Below are 14,764 nucleotides of genomic sequence, written 5' to 3' on the forward strand. Positions count from 1 at the left end.
AGAAGCTATTTTAAACAGTCAACATTTAGTTTACAAGCACTTTGTTGGTTTAAAACTTGGACAGCTTCATAAATCTATTCAAATGACCGGCTCAAATAAGCCCCAACATCTGAGAAAAGTACTTCTATGGCTCATGCTGTTTCATACTGAGCTTTTAATAGGTCTCAATGTCCCAGAGGTCAAGCAACTCACCCATCAAATAAATTGCCAGGTACAGTCTCAAAGTGTAAACAACTCCAGAATTGCTGTCCGGTGTTTTTTTCCACGACAGCACTGACAGTCTACTCTGTTATTGTTCTGGAAAAAGTGTTTTAGTAAAATTGCCCGAGCTAAGAACATGGAACTCAACATTTGAGAGCACTATGAATGGATCATAGGGGAGCCATCAAGACGGTACAACTGCTAAGGGAGCTGAGCACAGAACTTGAGATGAGAGAGCTATTATTAAAAGGTCCACTCTTGAGTCAGGAAACACAAAAAAAGGTTTCTTCAGCGCCTTAATGTGGGTTAAAGGCACACTCAAAGCAACACTGCTCATCTGACATGTATTTTGTAATTCAAATCAGACTCATTACACATTTTCATGGAGCAAAATGTATAAGAAGTGTCGAAAACAGAGCTAACCCTCTACATTAAAATTGACACATACAATGGGCTAAATGGGCAATTTGTCATTTTCTGGCACAGAGCTGCAGCACTCATCCCTCCACTTATAATTTGGGACACACCGATGTGAACACACACACCAGCAAATCAACTATGACCATTAAATTGCCTTCCGTCTGCTTCTACTGTATATTTAGTGTTTTCCACAACTCTACCTTACACAGATGCATCGGACAGAATCAGTGACAATGATTAGCTATGCTTCAGACTCTAATGCACTCGCAGTCTCAAGTGGATGTTACACAACAGACCACAAGAGGGGCTTGGACTGAGGGGGGGGGCACTTGAAAAAAATAATGCACCCACAAAAATGTCATTAAAACTCACCAAAGTCAAGCAGCTCGCTCGCAGACGCCAGGGAGACAGAAGAAGACAAAGATTGCACGCACACACATTCATTTCTCCAGAGGGCCGCTAAGCATACAACTATGTTGCAGTGTCAGGAGGATAGCGTGCCTCGTGGCAAGACAAAAAAGCAGCTCTTTGATTATAAATACAGTGAATCGCAAACCTCACATCATCGCAAATGTCCTTGTTTTTTAGCTTGATCCCAGCATTTTGGGTTATGAAATGGGTTTAAAGAAGGGTTTTATAATTGCCCTATGACTCATTACATGCTGGTTGAAACGTTTTTGTTTTTAATAAAGGGGAACACAAGAGTCCGTTCAAGTAATTATAATGTCCCCAAAAATGAATTCAGCCCTAATGAGAAATTTGATGAAGTCACGGATATTTGGCTTGATTAGGTTTGTATGGACTGCTAAGTAGAAATGCTGAGTCACACAGTCTCACCACCCACCACTTTGTCTTAAATAGAATCTGGGACATTGAGCTACTGTAGATTAGGCAGCTTGTTTCTAAAGAACAGTTCTTGTTGGGTACAATTTTAAAGGGTTGGTCTCAGCGTAATTGTTTCATTTAATCATTACCTGCAATGCGTTCTATTTTTGTCAACTTTTATCCACTTTTTTGTACACATATTTTACATTCCTATACACGGTTTTTCAACCAAATATTATGTGACACACACCAATATGTGAGAACTGTGCAATTAAGTTAAGTCCACTCGTATTTTTTGCTTTTTCAATGCGTTGTTGCTCATTTGTACAACCCAAAAAGCAAGGGGGGGAAAACCGTTTAAAAAACTGAAGTCCTCGTGGACCAAAGCCATTCAGACCGTTTGTCCTCAAATTACATTTTCAGGCAGAACTGCTTCCTACAACTTCCACTCCCTGACCTTGTGGCCCTCATCGTGAACGTTGCATTTGGCTTGGAGCAGAACATAATGAAATCTTAGCTTTCAGTTAAAGAGTCTGAGTGGCCCACTTTGCTGCAACACATATCCATCCTGTGGAGGGGGGTGTCCTTATTATCGTCACTCAGTCTCCAATCTCTCCAACCACCCGCTGTATTGACTGAACTTATCTTGGCAGATCCTGTAAGCTGTTGACATTATTAGTCACTCACTTTCTAGCTACCCCGTTGTAACTCCCTAAAGACTGATGGGACTTTTAACACCGGATTGGGAGGTATGGCGATAGGGGAGGTCCACAAGGAGGCTTTATCCGCTATGTTACACAGTATTAAAGAGGAACGGTCATTATTGTGCACTGGGGGTCCTGTCAAGCGTACAGGTAGCTCAGTTAGCCGGGGTCAGCTTGTGTCAGCCGGTGGAAGTGAACCCTAGCATCAAAGAACGGCGTACTGCCCTGGGGGACTATTACCATTCCATTAGAGATCATTTTGCCCTCCTTCAAGACAGGCCACAGCCGCTAATGGAGACAAACGCAAAGCCCCCAGGGTCTTCTTGTCAAAGGGTTTGAACAAAAAACACCAACGGCAGAACAGTACTGACAGCACAACACTGAGCACAGGCTCTGCATTACAATGCCTTCTGGGCGAAAGGAAAAAAACGAGAGATGAGAAAATAAGCCGTGGAATCAGACATGGCATTTGCATGTTAATGAATGTCAACTTTTCTCAACTAGAAGTGCCTTGCCTGTTGTTCACAAGAAAACAACAGGAACTACTTGTTACGGTTCCTTTTGCGCTGTGGAAAAATACGTTTTCAAACCTAGCTTAGCATGAAAGCTAATTTCTAAAGAACGTCTTCACAGATCAAAGGGTTGCACTGCATTACATAACACATCTTTGTTTTCAAAAAGGAGTGCTGGTGCTTTGGTGTTTCAACACAAAAAGGGTAGGGGTTGGGGTGTGCTAAAGATGAAAGATAAAAAAAGCTAAACTTTATTTCACAAGAAGACTGAAGTGCCCACTCGCTCCGCACATCCATGACTGCAGCATTTTCTGGTGTGGAAAAGCAGTGTTTGAAGCTGGGAGATATGTTTTAATCATTTGGAGCCTTAATGATGACACTGGATTCATTATTAATGGGCCCCATCGCTCCACTCTACTTCTTCCCCATAACAGTCCGGAGTGAGCGTGGGTATTAGCATTAGCCGCTTTTGCTCTATTTGATCTTTCTGTAACTACACCACGTTTTGCAGATCACACCACCAGCTTTATGTTAAATAAAGAGGCCTTGGAAGTTGTTTTTCACCATTCAAACTCCACACACAATTACTTTTCCCTTCGTATCTCCATTTTTTTTCGAAACCTCTCAGCGGAATACATATATATATTGCCGGATACCTTGTAAGTGCAGACTTGAGTTGAATTAGAGGTTGGAAAAGATAATGGAGGCAAGCATGGGTGCATGAAAAGGCAACATCAGTCAGCTGGATTCTCCTTTTAGGTGCGTGCCCTTTTTCTCAAGCGGAGGGTATAATATCTTTGATGTGCTGGGTCTTTATGCTCTCCACAGAGGGGATTTACTGTACAGATCAAATGCAGTCTTTATGACACTTCTGAAATATAAAAACAACTGAAAAGTAGCTGAAAAAGTAGCTCAAACTTTAAGAAAATGAAATATTAACTTTAGGAAATTGGTGCAACTAAATGAAACTCAAAAATCTCAAATAGTTGTTCTGAATTAGCTGAGCACAGCATCTTTGAGCAGTACATCCATAGCTATGCTCTAAAAATGACGATGCACATGTGGTTAATTAAAGTCTATTAATCAATTCATCTCAGCAGCAACCACTGTTGGTAATTTGGCTCCATTGCATTCAGAATACTCGCAAAAATGTTGCAATTAGCGACACAGCGGCAGTAAATTATTAGCTTTAAATTGGAGGATGCTTGGGATGCTGCCAGGTTGTGAAATAATGGCGTTAACACTACGGTCCAAATGAGGTGAAAATAGCAGGAGGAAAAAGTGGGGGGTGTGGTGCTTTGCTTTCCGTACACAAGCATAGGGGGGCATTGCCGCCAGATGGGAAGTTGGAGTCGAAGCTCTCTTTGGGGCCCGCTGAACCATTTGGCCCTCATCCAAATGGGCAATTTCACATGATAGAAAAAAAAACCTCACAAACAAAAGGCAGGCGAAGAAAGCAGGGGAAACTGTGAAGAGAAAACAATTCATACAGTAGATGCCGCTTCATCCGCTCTGAAAGTATTATGCTGGGTGATATCACAACGGCAGCGCAGCATGGGCTAATGAGCACTGCAGAGTTCATGTGTCGTATATGTGTGTTAAAGCGAGGTTATTAAGAGTTACAAAAAGCTGTAGGAGCATCATGAGGGGAGAGCCGAACAAGTCAATAGCAGGGGAGTTTCGTTAGCATAGATTACTACTTATCCCTGATACCATACTATACTGCACAGCTGTGTGCATACTGACTCCACAGCCAAATTGAATTCCATGTTTTGCTGTGGACTCCCGCTGTGCAGTAAATCCACTGAGGCATAAAGCAGCAGTGAAACTGTTGTTTAATGTATTGTGTGCAGTGAGGAATGCAGAATATATTCTCACTCGACTCGAGCACGTACAAGCCGTACAAGATAGGGTAGAATCGGTGGTAGGCTGCAAAATCTATTAGAAATAAGTACATTTCATCAATCGAAGAAAATGTGCTTCCTTCAAATCATTGAGAATAATATGCCGGTTTAATTGCGAGCTAATTTAAATAGAGAATTCACTTTATTTGAGTTTGTGTCCCAGGCAGAGGAGTGGAGGGATTCAAGAGGAACAGCACTGATTCATATGCATGGCTGGATCTGGCTTAATTGCAGCGCAGGGGTTCAAATGGATCAAATGGTATAGACGGAAAAAGGCAAAGCACCCATTTTGAAGGTGTGCTGGAACAGGGGGTGTGAGGTTCAGACAGGCAGGGGGGGGGGGGGAGTCACAGTGGTGAATCCGAGGTCAATTCAACCTAAGAGGTTCAACACTGTCTCATGAAGTTCCAGGGAAATAAGAGAAATTCGGAAATGTATTATGCTTTTTGGAGATAAATGATTCAAGGCAAACCGTACTGCACCCAGAAAAAGATGATTTGAAGATACATCACTTGCATCCTGTGCTTTTTGCCGTTACATAAAGTAAAACATCATGACCGTTTCGCAACCGACTGTTGGCTGGATTTGCTTATTTTATTGCAAAAGGAGAAAACAGTACAAAAACAGTTTTCCTCAAACTGCGTCACTCGTGGATGGCAACAGATGACGCAGTATTGATGAACACATTCAAGCAGTTTATTATGAAGGAAGAAAAGGACAATAAAGTGGAGAGGAATGATAAGATTTGCTATTTGTCACGTATTGAAGGTTTTTAATGTAAGGTACGTTTTAAAGGATATTTCTTCTCATACACTTCTATACAATGTCTCTTGTCTTTAAAAGGCTATTAGAGAAATGCATTGGTTTCACTTTTTCAGACTCAGCACATTCAGCTTATGATCTTCCGGTAATTCAGTTTGAGGAATATCAAAAGAAATCGATGTCGAGGGGACAAAACAAATACTTAAATGAGCAAAATATCAAGAGTAAGAGAGGGATAAAGGTCGACTTAGGCCTCTGTTTGTCATGGGGGGGAGGGGGGTCAAAATAGAAAGGCGTCTTACTGCTTTACCAGCTTTGGGCGCAGCATGCCCTTAAAACTCTCAGGAGTCCTTTATCACCGTGTTCAGACTCCATAAAATGCTGCTCATTACACTAAATCTGTCATGTGCTTTAATATGGATCACAGTTTGATCCCCTACCATCAATCTGGAAAACACTCCGGCAAAGTCAATGGCATAAGGGGCTAGGATGAATCTCTGCTGTCCAACTTTTCTCAAAGTGGGGATTTTTTTATCGTGCTTGTCGCCGTGTTTGTACGACTTCTGTTGTACACCAAGATTCATTTGGTTCCTCTGTGAAATATTTGACACGGAATTGCCCCGCAGGATGGATGTAGGATAAATGGCAATGCCCATAGGAGAGCTGTGTAAAGTCGGGGGATCGATGCCAGAGAAGAGGCCTGAGGCAAAACAGAACAAAGGGGGGTTTGGCAGTGTTGGGCACATGACCAGTCCATGGTGGGAGCCCTTTCCTCGTCTCATACACTTCCCCTCCGCCAAATCAAAACTAATCATAAAAGGTGCTACATGTTGTAGTTTGCACAATTCTAAACAATCATAAGCTAACAAATTACTTCCGGCACCTTGGTATGAGCAAATTGTCTGGAGAATTGGCAGGCTATCGCACGTTTGTTCTTTGGCTGTACTTTAGAGGACATATGTGTTGGATGGGATTCTTTTCCCATTGGCCGTTGAGAGATGCTCAAAAAGATTTAGCTCAATTCCTGCTGGAAGAACAGTGCTGATTTCCCGCTTTTCCTGCCATACATACAGCAAATCCAGCACATCTTTCTCCAAATTCCGATAAGATGACAGAAGTATGGAGTATGGACATGAAAAGGCCTTCCACTCATGCTTCATGGTCTTGTCTACAAGTAGTCAACAAACAAGACACGTTTCTTAAGGGGAAAAGTGGAGGGATATGGCTTTGAAGATTGAGACAACTTTTGTTTTTCCTCCTGTAAGTCCTCTCTGTTTACCATCGTCCCTGTCACTACAGTAGCGTGGCGTGGGGGAAAATGTAGGGGAAGCCCATTTTTTGGGTCGGGGGGTGGTCAATAACGTAACCAGATGAGTGATTACAGCGCCCGGTATCATTTTACACACATTTGTATCACACAGATGCAGGACTTGCACACGCCTGTTATCTAACCGACAGGTCCGCACGCACTCTCCAGCTGAAACTCTCTTCTTATTAATTTAAGCATTTTACTTATTAATGTATGCAAACAATCACACAATCTATGTGATTTTTGGATTTACCGTGCCTCTCAATTGCCCATGACAGGTTGGCAAGGTCGATCAATCCTGAAGTTGCCCAAGTATTGTTCAGGGAGCACGAATCCTTGTCAAAAAGAAGACATGGCCAGCCAAATAGACGCTGAAGTTTAGCGCTTCCAGTTAGCCACTCTGTGCGGACATAATTGTCCTCATTGAACGTCCGATTATCTCCCTTTTTCCTCTGTGTACACACAGCTCGAGTACGGGCATTGGCCTGTCATCTGATTTAATTTTTAGTTGCTGCTGTAGTGGAAGTTTAGTAAAGTTATGTTTGATTAAGTACGCCAAATCTCCACCCTCCATAATGCTTCATTTGCTTGATAATTTCTAACGGCGGTGATGACAGTTACAGTATTAAAACTGATGTTGATGTGATTTGATTGGATGGCAGTGTCCAATCAAATCGCCAGCCGCCAGCCGCCCCTGAAGGGAAGCTAGAGGCGGCTGGCTTCCCTTGGCATGGCCCTGACCAATCACAGGTTGGCAGGGGCATCACGTGGGCCTCATCTGATTGGTCAATCCCTCCATTTTTTTTCACCAAAGGAAGCCAGATTCGGCTGGCCTCCTCTCGCAACAGTGAGTGCAATCTACTGTTTCACCATGACATCTAGAGGGGCGCTGTTTGTTTCACTCTTTGTAAAATACTCAATGAGAATGGGGGAGAGACGGGCCGGCAGCAACACACAGTAAAGGAGAATTATCGAAACAAAACAAAGTGTTTTTATTTATTTATTTAAATTATAACTACAATCCGAAAAAACAGAGGAAGCCTGGCTTCCCTTGGCCTCCGGGAGAAAACGCCACTGTGTCACTATATAGACAGTACGGCATCACATACTGTAGAGCAGAGGTGCCCAGTACGTCGACCGCGGGCGACCGGTCGACCGCGGGGGCTATGCTGGTAGATCGCGAGTCATTCATAAAAAAAAAAGTCCTGTTCCATTAAAATAGACAAAACAGGTTTTGATCCCTCCTCCCTTGGCCTCCCTGCCACTTAATTCAGGAGTTTACTTGATTGACAGAAAAAGCGACCTATCGCTTTCCAGTCTGTTAACCCAGAATGCAAAGCGACACAAAGTGCCGGGAAAACTCAAATTAAGTTAAAGAGACAAACAAGAGACAAACAACAAAATGAGTGCAGGACCGAGCAAGAAGCTAAAGACAAACCACTTCCACCCAGAATGGGAGGAAGAATATTTGTTTGTGATGTCACATTCAAAGGTTATTTGCCTTATTTGTAAAGCAAGCGTCGCTCTGCCAAAGAAAGGTAACGTGGAGAGGCATTATCGGAGTGTTCACAAGGCATATGACAGCGACTTCCCTCCGAGTAGCGAGTTGAGAAAGAGAAAGGTCATGTATTATTGCTACACAAACATTATCTTGCAGTCTTAGTGTCGCCAACTCGTTTCTAACATGCAAAAAGACAAACAAATGTCGGTGTATTTTCGATCTTTCCAATCGAGACGAGATCTCTCTCTCCCCCGTCTGTGCGCGAGAGGGCGGGGCAGTTTACACACACGCGGCTGCTACATGCAGCAACACACGGAGGGGATGGCGGAGAGAAGCGCTCCAAGGTGTGGTTAAATGTTACCCGTCTTGAGGCGGACAATGCTCCTTGCCAAGAGAGTTCAGCATGTGAGGGCGGTAACACGAGCAGTGTGTCTAAACATTTAGCAAAAGTGCTCCACATCCAGACGGAGGAATGCACCGGGTTCGACTGTCTTTCTAGCAGCTCTGCAGCCCCATCCACGAGTAACGTTTCCACGTCAGGTGTTATGTATGCTAGCAGCAACACACGCAGTTAACTCAATGATTCAAACATGGGTTAATGATTATAGGAAACTGAGTTACTCTTTATTTTGTTAAAGTTTCAGCTATTCTGTTTACAGTTCTGTCATCAGATTATTGAATACGATTTGTTAAAACATTGTTGTTTCTTTTGATGTGAAATATTATTTATTTAATTTAAATAAAAAGCAATGTTAGTTTTGTTCACAATTTGTTAATTTAATAATATATGTATTTTTGAATCAAGTATTCATCTTTATTGTCTTCATTGTTAGTTTCCACATGCCTAAAACAACCTCAAGCTAAATCTAAAAGTTGATGGCTAAACAAGAGGGTTTGAGAAATTGTGCAAGGCATACAGTAATAGTCTGAATAGTCGATTAGTCGTTTCATTAATCGATAGATTAATCGATTATCAAATTAGTCGTTTGTTGCAGCCCTATTATCCCATGTATAAATAAAACGTGTTATTCAGCAACCCTTGCCATTTGGGATTTTATTTTTGGTTGGTAGACCTCGGTGAGCTGGTCATTTCAAAAGTAGCTCACCAGCCCAAAAAGTGTGGGCACCCCTGATGTAGAGCAACAAAAAAAAAGCCGGTAAAGGGCAAGAGTGACCCTGAAAGAGTTTCACTGCTTGTGCTCAGATCGTATGTGACACCTGTCCCTCAGCCAGTGTTTTTCCAGACGACGGTTTGAGTTTCTCCCTTGGAGCGATGGTAATTCTGCCGTCAAGATTGGAACGAAAAAAGGCAACACCCGAAGAGGACCTTTTAGCAGCTCAATATGTGAGAATTACACATGATTTATCCAGCTGCTGAGGAAATTGGCCATTGGGAGACAGCAGTGAGAGGAGATACCATTTTAAAGGCTGAAAGATAATGTTTGCTGCTTTTACTCTGACTTGAGTCACTGAGTAACACCAAAATGGCAAAGATTACATGATGCTGATGTCACTACTCAAAGGTCTGATATCAAGAGAGATACACAGACGAATGCTACCCTTTAAGCCCCTGTCAAACCGTCCTGAAATTGACACCAGATGGACACACGATAAAGGAAATGTTCAAATTCGGCTCTGATCGTAACAACTGATCATCGGTTCCATTGGGGCGAAAAATGCCCGATGGCACCGATGATCAGACGAAGATGACACGATTTGACAAGATGCCCTCACTTGCTTTACGAAGGGCAAAGTGGACACACGAATTCAACACGAAAATGAACCTTCGCAAGGTCCTTAGGCAATTTGTTGCCACCGCTCGCGAAGTTGCTGCCGGAGCCTGAGAAACTCCACCGGCGGTCATACGAAGGCTTAAGATGCCCTCACGAATGGCCCGATTTTGATACGATCAGAGCCGAATTTGAACATTTCCTTTATCGTGTTGTTTTATTGCACAACAAAATCATGTAAAAATATTACGTAAATAACCCAATTTGTGTTCTGTGAAACTGAAAAGGATATTACATTGTTTTTGTTACTTTTGTTGCAGTTGTATGTCTTAAATGTAATTTAGGTTAACTTCCTGTCTTATTTAGACGCTTTTATTTTGAAGGCGAGTTGACAGGAACATGACTGAGAAAACTTAAGTAAAGAACAAAGTCTGAATAAAATCAGTACAGTATCATAGTACTTTAACACAATTGTTTTTGTTACTTGTGTTGCAGTTGTATGTCTTAAATGTAATGTAAATGTTGCCTTCGTGTGTGGTTCGGGGACATCTTCGTGCGAAATTCACATATTCGTGTGTCCATCTGGTGTCAATTTTGGGACAGTGTGACAGGGGCTTTACAAATGTAACCCACTTTAAATAAATGAAAGTGTTACACAAAACAGCCACTTCCGGAAAGCTACTCCATGACACAAACCTATTCTGAGCATGTAAACAAAAATGTAATGAATGGGACTTTTCATAGACATTGGATTCCTCTATATAGCAGCAAAGAAGATTAATATGCCCCGGTGGCAGATACCTAGCTTCAAAAGTTGGGATCCAATTTTGTGACTTAATTAGAAAAGGCCTCGTTAGAGCTTTACATGTGGGTGTAAAAACCAGTGAACATCTAGCTTTTTCAGGGCAAGAAACGGCAATGGATCCCTAATTCACAAAATGATGCTATTTTTCATCTAGCAAGGTAGTCTTTAAAGCAAATCAATATATTTTTGTCATAATTTATCAAAATAACTAATGTGATTTAGGGGTGTTCCTACCTGTGAGGTTGCGCAGGCCCAGCTGTCTCAGGCCATAGTACCCGTCCCGCCTGTAGTTGAGGAAGATGGCCAACGAGTAGCGACCCTCGTACAGTTTGGTGCCTCGGATGATCCGCAGGTTCTCTAGTGGCAGGTAGTCGAACTGGTTGAGAGCCACCAACACGTAGCCGGTCACTTCTCTGATTGACTGTACCGGGGGAAAAAAGTACATTTGATAGGTTAATATAGCATCCTCTAGTATACGGCATACCATCCAACCTCCTCAATAAACTCCCACATATCCAGAACTCTGCTGCCCGCCTCCTCACCCACACCCGCTCCCGAGACCACATCACTCCCGTCCTCCAGAACCTCCACTGGCTCTCCGTCCGTCAAAGAATCAACTTCAAAGTCCTCCTCATTACTCACAAAGCCCTCAACAATCAGCCCCCCCCCCCCCTACCTCACAGACCTGCTGCACCACCACACCCCTTCCCGCTGCCTCGGCTCATCAGAAGCCAACCTCCTATCCATCCCCACTCACATCAATCACCGGACCTGGGGGGACAGAGCCTTCTCCGTCGCTGCCCCCTCCCTCTGGAACTCACTCCCACAACCCATCAGAGACTGCCCTGACCTCACCACCTCTTCAATCTGGCTTTTAATGTGTGATTGTTTTTGTATTGCTTGACTTTAATTTGACATTAACTATATATATTTATTTGTTGTTCTTTTCTTTTCACTATCTCTGTAAAGCATCTTTGAGCACCTGTAAAAGCGCTAACAAAATAAATCTATTATTATGATGTATTATATTATTAATAAGAGATACTGGGTCCCATGATTTCATTGATTGAAGCACTCTTTTGTGCAAGTCAAATGATAGCAAAAGCACTCAATATTTCTATCATGTTGGGACACTTCTTTATGATTGGAACTTCAATGCCAGCGTTCCATGCCAATGTAAAAGGCAATGTTAAAATCATAATCCCATGTACAATTGAAGTCAGTAATCTAAAGAGTTACTGTCGATGAATACAATTAAATACACTCCTGAAGTATTTGCCTCCAACTCCAACTTCTTTTGGTTGCCATGTCTACATCAGGGAACACACTCATCCAGAAATTCATTCCCCTCATTTTCTGTGCCGGAGCATATCATTTGCATTTTTTAAATGTCAAGCTCATGAAAGATTTGGACAAACAGTCGAAAAGGATTAAAATGTCAGCTCAATTGCCGACTGATTACACTTCTCTGATTACAGACTCACAGCTGTTCTTTAAGGGCATGATACCGGTATGTATGACATTTGTAGAGCCAATAATACATCACATGTTTAAGAACATTATTTTCAAATCAAAAAGGGTATATTTGTAATTGTATTTGCTTTTATATCCGCAGGTAAATAAGTCATATGGGAGCTCTAAGTCACATGTGAGACATTTTAAACTAAAAAAAGAAATATAATAAGCTCAAGCTGAAAGGCCTTGGAGTCAGACACATGTAATATGCAGAGATAGAGAGCCCCACTGTGTCTTTCTGAAAAACATGGCAGACCTCAACTATCTGCCTCATCGTGCATCAATTGACCTTCTCAAAAGTCACTAAAATCACTGATTACCTCTGTGTTGAGCACTTGATGAGGCAAATTAATTCAACTGAACATTCAGGATGAAGGACGGGGCCAGGGCGAGCACTTTGAATGTTTGAATATTTTTTATGAAAGTAGTGTTTATCATCATCCTGGGGTCATCTCTGAGGAAAAAAAATGAAAAGCTTAAGGCGTACAGGTCAACTATCCGCAGCAGTGTGTTATCAAATCCACAGAAAATAGCAAGACAGAGGAAAGCAGGATCACTGTTGCTTGGTGTGTGTGTGTGTGTGTGTGTGTGTGCATGCATGTGTCTTCTAAAACAACTTATTCCCTTGTTGCAACAACTCCATCTCTGCGGCCATGCAATATTCATCTGAGTCGCTCAAACAGCAGCTGCAGCTTACTTATACACACACAGAAACTGGTGAACACACATACAGCAGCTGTTAAATGCCACACTAACACATTTTACCAACCACCACTGACAAGCTTAATTAGAACTCTACATATAAAAGTGTGTGAGCGGGGGGGAAGACGGATCTGTTTTCAAGGTTTCAACTGGCTTGTGCAATGGAGGCGCGTTTACAGCAGTTGGCAGACACAGATTTGTTTTATTTCTATGGCTTTTTATAGCTTTTTCTATTTCAGTAGAATACACAGTGGTAGCAGTGACTCGTTTTGATATTGGAGTCAGAGGCAACACCGAGAAAGTGTAAAAAGTGTTGATATTAAGAATATACTCTATAGATTATAGTATCTTCATTCCAGGTATCAAAACTAAACAGTATGGGTCACTAATGCCACGATATAATCCCCCACCGACTTTCCACAAGCGGTCAAAAACTAAACTGGCTTTGGAAAAGGGCTCTGCCATATGGAAACATTTTAAATCTATCAACATTTCAGGGTTGCCCAACTGTGCTTATTTGCATTTTAATTTGTTATCATTATAAAACAAAACATATATGGACATTTTATTTTTCTCATTTTATGAAATAATCACCAATAATGTGGTTATAATGACTGACCGCTTTAACAGTCTGTTAATATATCACTTAACTGTAATTGAGCCTTCAAAACCAGGACAATGAAACACTTATATGCATCACAATTAGGGATGCATATTGTTGACTTTTTTACGATACCGATACCACTGAACGATACCGATACTCAACCGATACATATCGTGATACTTTGAAAATGTATCATCCCACAATTGAAGCGCTTTACGATATAGTTAACATGTCAAATGAATATTAAATTCAATTGTGGGACTTCTTGGACCTTTTAGTTCTGAACAAACAATGAAAAATACATACAAAATATGAAGAAAACCGTTTATGGAATATCTTTTATAACCCCCGCCATCAGGTGTGCCGCGTGAATAGCACATCTTGTCAATGCAAACAGACCGTTATAATTAATGTTAAACCTGAGATTCGACTAGAGAACAAATACATAATAGAATAAAGGTCATGAGATCTCGGCATTGCACAAACAAACAAATCTCATCTTTAAAATCAACCTTTGCCTTCACTGGTGAGAGAAAACAAATCCCATCACAGTTCATTTGTGGGACTTTTACCTTTCTAGTATTGAACAAACAAAAATACATAAAATAGGAAGAAAAACGATTATGCAATCTAATTTATAACACCCGCCATCACGGGCCACGGACTCTTTTGTATCGTATCGAAACCGGATCTGATTTCGGTACGGTATACCGTAGCCACCAGTAACCGGTATTTCGGTAATACATTATGCATCCCTAATCACAATATCATTATAATAATAATATCATTATTTTTGAAGAGAATATGTACCAAACAGATATTTAGCCTTTACCAAATGTTGTACCAACTGCCATTTGGGTATTGCACTAATTCATATGGCGATATGCAAACCATTTCCATGGTTTGGGCAGCCGTGCTCACTGATGATTTAATACAAAATGTGCATGTCCAGCAACAGGGTATGAAAAAGAAGGGTTCTAAAGCTTCGGAGACATCCTAATGACTAAAGACAGGCCAGATGATTAGCAAGGAGGGAGGGAGGAAGGGAGGGATGAGTAATGCGAGGTTTGATTGGCTGCTGACCCCTGGGGGACGTGTATGGAGACTGACGGTTGGGACGCAGCGTGAGGAGGATCTGCGTTTCAGGATAATAGCAGGTAATGGAGAATTGCTTCTATATGGAGCGCTCGGCAAACACGCGCACCTGCCAAGTTGGCTTTATTGTGGCGCTAACACAATAGGAAGAAAAGAGACAGTGGAGGTGCTTATT

The 14,764-nt window shown here is 41.8% G+C and overlaps 1 protein-coding gene across 4 annotated transcripts in view; it reads right to left on the minus strand.

The window, feature by feature from the left end:
• LOC117539327 (receptor tyrosine-protein kinase erbB-4-like) overlaps positions 1-14,764 on the minus strand; it is a 245,644-nt gene that overhangs the window by 91,887 nt on the left and 138,993 nt on the right. For all 4 annotated transcript variants that reach the window (XM_034205468.1, XM_034205465.1, XM_034205466.1 and 1 more), the window contains one exon: positions 10,908-11,094. In XM_034205468.1, coding sequence (XP_034061359.1) covers positions 10,908-11,094 — 187 coding nt within the window. The remainder of the gene's footprint in view (positions 1-10,907; positions 11,095-14,764) is intronic.

The sequence above is a fragment of the Gymnodraco acuticeps genome, unplaced genomic scaffold, assembly GCF_902827175.1.
Source record: "Gymnodraco acuticeps unplaced genomic scaffold, fGymAcu1.1, whole genome shotgun sequence".
In the NCBI taxonomy this organism is placed as follows: domain Eukaryota; kingdom Metazoa; phylum Chordata; class Actinopteri; order Perciformes; family Bathydraconidae; genus Gymnodraco; species Gymnodraco acuticeps.